The sequence below is a fragment of the Oratosquilla oratoria genome, chromosome 18, assembly GCF_046742065.1.
Source record: "Oratosquilla oratoria isolate Oo_2021 chromosome 18, ASM4674206v1, whole genome shotgun sequence".
Classification (NCBI taxonomy): Eukaryota; Metazoa; Arthropoda; class Malacostraca; order Stomatopoda; family Squillidae; genus Oratosquilla; species Oratosquilla oratoria.
Window position 1 is genome coordinate 24,435,087 of NC_134794.1, and position 10,213 is coordinate 24,445,299.

The 10,213-nt window shown below is 41.0% G+C and overlaps 1 protein-coding gene across 1 annotated transcript; it reads right to left on the reverse strand.

The window, feature by feature from the left end:
• Window positions 1–5,441: 5,441 nt before the first annotated feature.
• Window positions 5,442–9,987, reverse strand: LOC143034778 (uncharacterized). Its single transcript, XM_076201126.1, has 5 exons — window positions 9,121–9,987; window positions 7,113–7,350; window positions 6,728–6,889; window positions 6,308–6,496; window positions 5,442–5,512 (listed from the first exon to the last, which is right to left on the reverse strand). Exons 1-5 carry the CDS (start codon window positions 9,985–9,987, stop codon window positions 5,442–5,444), a joined length of 1,527 nt encoding a protein of 508 aa, XP_076057241.1.
• Window positions 9,988–10,213: the final 226 nt, after the last annotated feature.

The window sequence follows — 10,213 nt, forward strand, 5'->3', positions numbered from 1 at the left end:
TATACAGAATACAGGTGTGATTATTTCTTTTTTATCATAGTTGGAGCTATTCTAGGGTGTTAAAATAAGCATGTCCATAACATTTATAAACACATCTATTACTTACCAGAATATATCATCTAAAGCAAATTTTAATGAAATAACATGAAATATCATTAAAAAAAGGTAATAAAATAATTGTCTAAAAGTTTTTTGAAATCTTGTCCGTGGACGAGTTGACCACCCATGGTGGTGTCTGTGGACGGGTTGTCCTGCTTTGCGGTTTTGTGGACGGGTTGTCCGTGGGCGGGGTGTCCGTGGACGAGTTGTCCTACAATCGTGTATATATGTGTATAGATGTGTATGTACCATACTACCATGTAACAAAAATAAATAAATGAAAATAATTTTTTCCTTAAGGGAGAGCAACTCCCCATAAGCTTTGCTTCTCGCTCTCCCTTTTCAACTACCAATTTTGTAAAAAAAAAATGTATATATGTATGTCTAATTGTATTTAATATTGTTGAATAAACCTATAATAATAATACTTCTCAGACACCTCATCTCAAACACATTCAAACTCCTTCTCTCTTCTTCTCTTATATTCCACGTTTCTGCCCCATACAGTGCTGTTGGCACAATCACTCCTTCATACAGTCTCCTCTTCGCATGCATTCCCAAATGTCTATTCCTCATTACACTCTTTAAACCACCAAGGCATTTACTCGCTTCTCTCAATCTACATTCTACCTCCACCTTCACTCCACCTTTTCCTGCTACACTTGCACCCAAGTATCTAAAACTATCCACTTCCTCCAGTCGCTCTCCCTTGATGTTCACTTCCAGTCTACTGCCACTTTCACCCCTTGTACATCTCATCACCTTACTTTTACCCACACTTATCTTTAGCTTTCTTCTATCACATACTCTCCCAAACTCTGCCACCAGCTTCCTCAATCCCTCCTCTGACCCTGCCACAAGCGCAGTGTCGTCCGCAAACAACAGCTGGCTCACCTCCCACTTTTCTCCATTTTCTTTAACCATCTCCAATCCCTGACCCACTACCCTAGCATTCACCTCTCGCACCACCCCATCCATGTATAAGTTGAACAGCCAGGGCGACATAACGCATCCTTGACGAAGTCCCACCTTTACTTCAAACCACTCACTCTCTCCATTTCTAATCCTGACACATGCTCTACTACTCTCATAAAAACTCTTGACAGCTCCCAAAAGCTTTCCTCCTATCCCATAAATCTGCATAACCTACCACAGTGCCTTTCTGTCTACCCTATCATAAGCCTTTTCCAGATCCATAAAAGCCCAAAAAACATCCTTCCCCTTTCCTATAGCTTTCTCACATATCTGTCTTACCACAAAGATCTGATCTACACAACCTCTACCTGTCCTAAATCCACACTGTTCCTCACCAATTACTCCTTCTGTTCCTCTCCTAATCCTCTCAATTAAGATCCTCCCATAAGCCTTCCCTACTACACTTAACAGGCTAATCCCTCTGAAACTACTACATTCACACTTGTCCCCTTTTCCCTTGTAAAGAGGAACTATACAGGCACTTCTCCAGTCCTCCGGTACTCTACCCTCTCTCCAGCAAACATTAAATAACCTCACCAACCAGTCCACCATCACTGAACCTCCCTTTTTCAGACATTCTGCATGGCATCCATCCAGACCAGGTGCCTTACCTGCTTTCATCATCTTTACAACTGCCTTCACCTCATCCTTCCCTATTTCTCCTCCATTCTCCTCATTCATCACTCTCATTTTCTTCGCATTTCCCACTGCAACTATCTTTCCTTCCCTATCCTCCTTCACATTTAGCAACTCCCTAAAATATTCTGCCCATCTTCCCCTTCCTGCCATCTCTTCCATTATCATCTCTCCATCTGTACCTTTTACCTTTTCTTCCCTACTTGATTCGCCTCCTCTTCCTCTCTTAATTTCTTTCCAAAACATCTTTTTATTACTTTCAAAATTTTCTGTCATACTCCTACCCCATTTCACATCTGCTCTCCTTTACCTTTTGCTTTACTTCTCTTTTCTTTTCTTTGTACGTCTCATACGACTCCCCCGTCCTCTTTTGTAACCAATCTGTGAAAGCTTGCTTCTTCTCTTCTACAACCTTCTTTGTTTCCTCATCCCACCATTCACTACCCTTTCTTCTATTTCCCCCTGTCCTTCTTGTTCCACACACCATCCTTGCACACTTAAAGACTCCCTCCTTGAACCATCCCCATTCCTCCTCCACACCCATCTCTGCTCTATCCTTTACTCCCTCCCACTCCTCCTTCAGCTTCTTTTCGTACTCCTTCTCCTTTTCCTTTTCATTCAAGGAGTTCACTCTAAGAACCTCCCTACCTTTTGTCCCTTTCCTCCACTCTCAACTTACCTTCCACCAAAAAATGATCTGATATTCCCCCACCCTCTCCCCTTAGCACATGTACATCCTTAACTCTTCCTATCATAATCCTATTTACCACTACATAATCCATTAGCGCTCTATCTACCACCCTTCCCTCCACCACCCTCTCCCATGTGTACTTATGCTTGACTTTCTTCCGAAACACTGTATTTGCTATCATCAACTCTCTTTCTAGACACATTTCCACCATCAACTCTCCACTACGATTCTTTCCTGGAACTCCACACTTCCCAACCACTCCATCGATTGGACCATTTCCCACCCTAGCATTAAGGTCTCCCAGTACTATTACATTGACATTTCTTCCTAAACCCTCTATGCATGCGTATATATATATATATATATATATATATATATATATATATATATACGCATGCATTATTAAAATCGACAGCATTAAGGAGGTTGTTGATCTTCTTATGGGTATTCTCCAGTTTTCTAACCAATACTCTGCCATTTGGAGGGTGGGCATAGACCAAGTTGCCAAAATGATTCATTCATTTCAACGTTTCGTCTAACAAAGAGACATCTTCAGGAAATTCTGTAACAAAGATAATATAGACGTACAGCAATAAAGAAAACAACATGTTAATCTAAACAAATTCACAAATATGGAAATAGATATCAATAAATGAGCAAAAACACACATCCTATCATGATACATGGGCTGTTGGGGACCGCCACTTACAAAAATTAAAGGTCCAAAGAAATGACGAAGGAAATCTTCGTTTGGTGACATATATATGCACCTAGCCGGCTTGGGTGGTGGAGGGAGGATTAGAGGGCGGGGTTGGCTTCTCGTTAATACGTGAAGAAGAGGGTTGGGGGGGTTGCGGGGTCGGTTGGGGGGAGGATGGAAGGAGTAGGTGGGAGGTTGTCGGGGAGAGGTCACGGGTGGTGGTAGCTTGGCTGTACTGTTAAACAAAGCAATGACAGATATGTTACTTTGGAAATTAATTATAGGACTAAATTCCCTTATAAACATAGCTTCTAGAAGCTTAAGTTTATGTACATCCCTATTGCTTGCTATAATCCTGGTTTTTTAACTAGGTATTCATGGGTGGCTGTTTGGTTATGGTATTTCAATAAATGTTTTATAGCCCCATTTTGCATGTGCATAGTTATTCTCCTACTGAGACTACATCTAGTAAAACCAATATATGCAGTTTTTTACGGCTTGCACATTTCCCGGTGATACAATTAAATTCATACACAATATTAGTTTTAGACATGGTCTCAGTATTACTATTCAAGTTATTAGTTATTACCAATGAGCTAGTTTTTGGGTTGTAGTATACAACCACGCAGATTTCCTTATCTTTAGAACCCGGGTGGCAGTTTTTATTGATGATATCTTTAATGATTTTCTCATCTTTTTTGTAACCCTTGTTGATGTTATGGTAGTAGATATTAATGAATTGGGGCTTAGGGGATGTTTGTGGGGAAAGGTGGTCACACATCATTTTATTACAAATTGCATCAAAATCACTATTAGGGAAACCATTATTAACCAAAATCTGGCGGATGTGCTGCAATTTTGTATGCAGTGCCTGCCAGGAAGAACAAACTTTGATAGCCCTACGGACATACGCTCTAATTACACTGGTTTTATAACTTGTTGGGCACTCACTTTTATAGTTCAAACATTTTTCAGAGTTCGTAGATTTCCTGTACACATTCGTTGTAAATTCCCCGGATGAAGAGTCCACTAAAATATCAAGGAAAGGGAGTTTGCCATCCTTGTTCATTTCCGTCGTAAAGCTAAGACCGGATTCCTCCTGGAGGTGCAGTCTCAATTCCTGGAGAAGGGCTTCTGACTGTGCGCACACAAAGATGTCGTCGATGTACCTGTAGTATAATGAAGGTTTGGTAACTCCATCCTTAAAGACTGCTTCCTCTACTGCCAACATGAACGTTTGGGCAAAGAGTACTCCCAGGGAACCCATCGCTATCCCGTCGTGCTGGACGTACAACTTTCACTCCGGACATTTAAAGGGGGCCTCAGTAGTGCAGATTTTCAGCATCTCTTCCATTATGTGCCTCGGGATGGTTGGAGGGGGGAAATCTGCGTGTTCATAAACATATTCCAAAATGATGTTAATAGTCCTAAGCACAGGTACGTTTGAAAATAAACTAGCAGCATCCAACGATGCTATAAAGCCGTTTGGCTTATTATCCCTAGATGTGTATGAATTCATCCCTAGACTTTAAAGAATAAGTATTAGGCGAAATTATTTCATGAAGAGTTTTAGCTACGCTATAAGAGGGGGTAGGAATTTGGGAAATTATGGGTCTGAGGGGGTTTCCTTCCTTATGGGTCTTAACATTACCATAAAAATAACCAGGAGAAAAATCACCGACTAGGGGTACAAATTTGTTACCTCCTATCACGGCGTTAACAGTGGAAATAAGTTCATTAAGTCTAGATTTAATCTGAACAACAGGGTTACGAGAAATACGTTTAAACTTAAAATTATCTAGGAGGATGTCACGACATTTCTGAAAGTAAGTTTCCCTGTTGAGGATCACATAGCAAGAAGCTTTGTCTGCTCTTCTGATGACAATCCTCTCGTTGTTGCGCAGTTGTTCTGCGGCTTCCTTCAGAGGAGGGGGAAGTTGTTGTTGTTGTTGTTGTTGTTGTCGTTCCCTCGACTGTCTGTCCGAGCAGTCCCGTCTCCCCAATTGATTGATTGATTATAAGCGTTCAATCTGGTGTCGTAACTACTAGGTTATTGACACCGAAAGTAAACTCAATATATATTAACTACTGGATAAAATAAAATATGTCCTATATATTAAAATCAGATCAAGTTGGAGAAACCAACTTCTTCAATGAAATTGAAAAGAGAGTCTTCGTCCAAGTCTTTTCCCAAAATGAAACTCAAATTAAAACTCTCAGCCCTGTCCCTGTTAAAATGTCTCTCTCTCTGTTCCACCAAGCTAGGACATTCGACCAGCAAATGTCTAACCGTTAGTGGCACCAAACAATCGCTGCAAAAAGGCTGGTAGTTACCACTCATTAAAAAGCCATGAGAGAAGTTCGTGTGTCCAATTCGGAGGCGACACACTGACACTTCTCTTCTACGACAGCTGGATAAATATATCCATGGATTAACAGAGTCTGTGATTTCTCTCATCTTATTAAATTCGATCAAAGACCATGAGAATTGCCAGGAAGATTTTATTGCATTCTTAATTTCAGGCTGATAGTCGGTATCTGGAAGGGCCTTGTTAATAGGATGTTTTAATGATCCTTCTTTGGCTAACCTGTCAGCCTCCTCGTTGCCTATTATACCGACATGGGACGGAACCCAACAGAACCTAATTAATTTTCTTTTACGACTTAGTAAAACATCCATTCTAAAATTTCTGAAACTAATGGATGGGTAGGATTATAAGAACTTAAGGCTTCCAAAACACTCTTAGAATCGCTAAAAATTGTGAAACTAAAACCAGCATGGTTTACTATTCTTTTTAAAGCCATTAGAATTCCATGCAGCTCAGCTGTAAAAATTGAAGCAGAGCTAGGCAATGCTCCACTGCAATTAAAACTGGGAAAAACAACTCCAAATCCAACGCCAGCATTGGATTTGGAGCCATCTGCTGTATATATACAAACTGAATTTCTGTGATCTTCAAAGTGGGTGAGAAATATCTGTTTGATCACAGGCTCCGGTATTCCAGTCTTAGATACTTCTAAGCAGCTGCAGTGATCTACATGTGGTAGCCTCCAAGGAGGAAATGCTGAATGCTTTACTGGAAGAACTTGAAATTGGGGTAAACCTAATTCTTCTAAAACATGTCTTACTCTAAGTCCAAAGGGAAGTGGACATGAAGATTTATTATTAAAATTATTAAAATTGCCATTAAAAATAATTTTAAAACTTAAGGAGTTAGGAAGTCTTTGAACTCTAGTCCAGTACTTAATCATCTGGGACTGCCTCATTAAAACTAGGGGTAATTCCCCAGCATCAACAAGGAGACTTGGAATTGGTGAGGACTTGAATGCTCCTGTAGCAATCCTTACCCCAGCATGATGAACAGCATTCAGTCTCTCTAGCTTTGTGTTTCTTGCTGACGAGTATATTTCAGATCCATATAAAAGTTTGGGTAAAACCAGTGCCTTATGCAACTGAAGTAGGTGCTTACGATCAGCCCCCCATTTGGTACAGGAAATAACTTTGAGAACATCCAAAACTTTCATGCATTTTATCTTAAGGTTTTTAATATGCGGCTCCCAAGATAGTTTTGGATCAAATAGCAGACCCAAAAATTTTGCCTCCTCCACGCATGAAATTCTCTGACCATATAGGTATAAATCTGGGTCAGGATGGTGACCTCTAATGCGGCAGAAATGCATCACTACTGTTTTTGATGGTGAAAAACGAAATCCATGCTCAGAGGCCCATCTAGCTACTTTATCAATTGTCAACTGTAGTTTCCGCTCTGCTACAGACATTCTAGATGCTGCAAATGACAAGGACAAATCGTCAACAAAAAGCGTAAACATTACTTCAGGCGGAATAACGGAAGCAATACCATTGATACTAAGGGCAAACAGGGTTACGCTTAACACACTACCCTGAGGAACTCCTTCTTCTTGTACCGTTAATTTGGATAGAGTATTACCTACTCTAACTTTAAAAAGACTATTTTTTTTAAAAAGCTTTGATAAAAAGTGGCAATTCACCTCTCAACCCAATGTTGTGAAGAACTTTTAAAATGCCATACCTCCAAGCAGTATCATATGCCTTTTCAAGATCAAAAAAGACAGTGATATGATGCTGCTTGGATAAAAAAGCATTGCAGATCGAATCTTCCAATCGAATCAGTACATCAGTACAAGAGTGCATTCTACGGAATCCACACTGAGCAGAAGAGATCACCCCTCTCCGTTCTAGAAACCAAACCAACCTGGCATTGACCATCTTCTCCATTAATTTACAGAGACAAGATGTCAATGCAATCGGTCGATAACTCGAAGGGATGGAGGAATCTTTACCAGGCTTGAGGAAGGGTAAAATTAAAGCTATTTCCCAAACATCAGGAAAATCGCTATCCTTAAAAATTCTATTTAAAACGTCCAAGATAAAAACTTTAGTATTATATGACGAGTTCTTTATCATATCATATATAATTTCGTCAAGTCCAGGAGAAGAGTTTTTACTTTTAGATAAGGCTGATAAGAATTCTTTCATGGAAAAGGGTATATTGTATGATTCATGTCACAATTTTTTAAATTGTGACACCCAGCTCGTTGTCTCCCTTCCCATTTTCTCACGTCCGATTTCTCACCACTACGGCCCTTTATTCCCTATACTCGGGGGAATTTCCAGAGTCCTTAAGACTTCTAGTAGCTGCATCCTGTCCTTTCTCCTCGTTATCCTCTTCATCTGTCATGTCATTTTTGACAACCAATTCAATGCCTTAACGAAGGGAGAGACTTCTAATATCTAGAAACACACCCCCCCCTTTTGATTTGTGTTCTCAGAGCCATGCTCAACGGTTTTCGCGCCCACACAAAGCACTCAAACACACACACCCCCCTGCGCGCTGCCACATATTTGTTTAAGCTAGGCAATTAGAATAATTAGGATTGTGTTTAACCCGCTCGTGAACAGTGTCTACCTCAAAGAACACTTGGAACTGTGTCACCCTCCCGCATGAACATTATTCGTAGTACCCTTCGCAACTAGGGACGGAGACATAGTACTATTGGCAACGTCGGAAGCCGGCTAGCGGACATCGTGACCTGACCTACCGCAGGACACAAGCAGTCTACCCATTAAAGTCGATCAGGGAGGTTCGGGCCGCTCACGTCCTGGAGAGCCAAATCGCGCCCTATCCTCCCTCATGTGGTTATTAAGGATTTGCATCCTGAAGTGAGTGCGTGAACGTTAAAGGAGAATTAGTGGGTCAAATCCCCCTCCGAACTTATCAGGTGGAGTGCTGTGTGTATCATCCCGACTATCATAGTGACTAGAGGCCTCCAGCCTCCAGTGAACCAAACATTTGTGTATCAAGGGGTCACGTACGTATCTGTACCCCCTTTTATCGGGACGCTGACCTGAAAGGAACTGGATAGCGTACACGAGAAGCCTCCTACGTGTTCAATCCTGCTCCCCCTCCACGAGGCTAATCACAAAGGATGACCTGGGTTCCCGCCGTGATCGACAACAATGATATACTTCAAAAGCATCCTGCCAGAACGAGGAACAGTACCCCATGGAAGTCATCCCCTCAACCAGCAGAGACCCTCTAAGGATAATAGCAAGTAACAAGGAGTATTTAATAGATAGGACCCCTAGATAGGCGCGCAGGGAGATAGGATAGATAGGATGTATGTGTGAATCCAACTGTTAAAACCCTTATTTAATGTCAAGTAGCTTAATTTTAGTGTTTAATTATTCAATTCATTAAAACTCACTATAGGAATTCTGGGTTTCATTACCCAAAGACGGTTATCTTTATGAGTTGTCCCCACACCCCTCTTTGATTTACGTACATACACGCTTGCTGAGAGGAAGCACGCGTGGTCCCGTGTGGTAATGCGAACCTCCTGGACTTCGGCTTCCCCACTGAGATTATCATCCTCCTCCATTCTTCACTCCCTTGAGGTACGTATTTCCCCACGCCCCCTCAACCACCTCCTCCTCCTTCCACTGTCCAGGAAATTTGTAATACGACAATTCACTTACATTAGCAGTGAAATCAAGACAACGAGCTTCCTCATTTGAGCGTAATTGATAATACGGTGAGTCAGGGTTTTTGCTAGATACTTTGGCAAAATGCCTTGCAAAAGCTTCACTTACAGTTTTTGGATCTGATACAAATAATCCGTTAATTTTCAAAACAGGAGGAGGGGAAGGTTTGAATTTCCCAGCTATCTTCTTGATCTTGGCCCAAACCAACGTCATTGGGGTTTTCCATGTGATACTAGAGAGAAATAGTATCCAACATTCTCTGCGAGCTTTCTTTATATGCCATCTAAATTGGGCTCGGGCTTTCTTGAAGCATATAAGGTAAACGGTGCACCTATGCCTACGATATCTGGTGAAAGCAGCCCTCATTGCTTTATGTCTTATAGTACACTGTATATTCCACCAGGGAACAGGCTTCCGACGAAATTTTCCACTGGTCTTGGGAATTGAATGATTTGCTGCATTTATTAAAATACTATTCAAATAAGAAATAGCTTCACTAACTGTTGGCAAGTCATTTACATCTGCCTCTATATTGCTTAGTTCTTTAAAAAGAGGCCAATCTGCCCTATCAGTACACCAACGGGGAGCTCTAGCAACAGGTACTGGATTCCCATTTGAAATGATGATTGGGAAATGATCACTTCCAAAGAGATCATCAAGCACATCCCACTCAAAATCCATGAAAGCATTAGGACTTGCAAGGGATAGGTCAATGCAAGAAAAGGTCCCTGTTTGGATATGAAAATGAGTAGGTTTATTGGTGTTAAGAACAGTAAGATCTATATTCTCAATGATTTGCTGAAGCTGTTCCCCTTTTGCATTTGATGTCACATCACCCCAAGACTGGTGCCTACTATTCATATCTCCCAAAATTAAAAACGGTTGGGGGAGCTGATTGCATAAACTAGTAAAGTCACTACTAGAAAATTCTCTATTAGGCGAGAGATAGAGAGAGCAAATGTTATATACTCTAGTTATATTAATCTGAATTGCTACTGCTTCCAAAGGAGTATTCAAGGGTAATATTTTATGAGGAATATCATTTCTGACAAGAAGAGCGCTTCCACCATGGCTTCCTTGTAAAGGG

Excerpts from the sequence above, each read along its gene's own strand:
- LOC143034778 (XM_076201126.1), bottom strand. The coding sequence starts at position 9,987 with ATGAATAGTAGGCACCAGTCTTGGGGTGATGTGACATCAAATGCAAAA. Across the intron at positions 7,351-9,120 it reads GTCTTGATTTCACTGCTAAT|ATGGTCAATGCCAGGTTGGT; the intron begins GTAAGTGAATTG and ends TTAATGGAGAAG. Across the intron at positions 5,513-6,307 it reads AAGACTTCCTAACTCCTTAA|CTGTCGTAGAAGAGAAGTGT; the intron begins GTTTTAAAATTA and ends ATATTTATCCAG.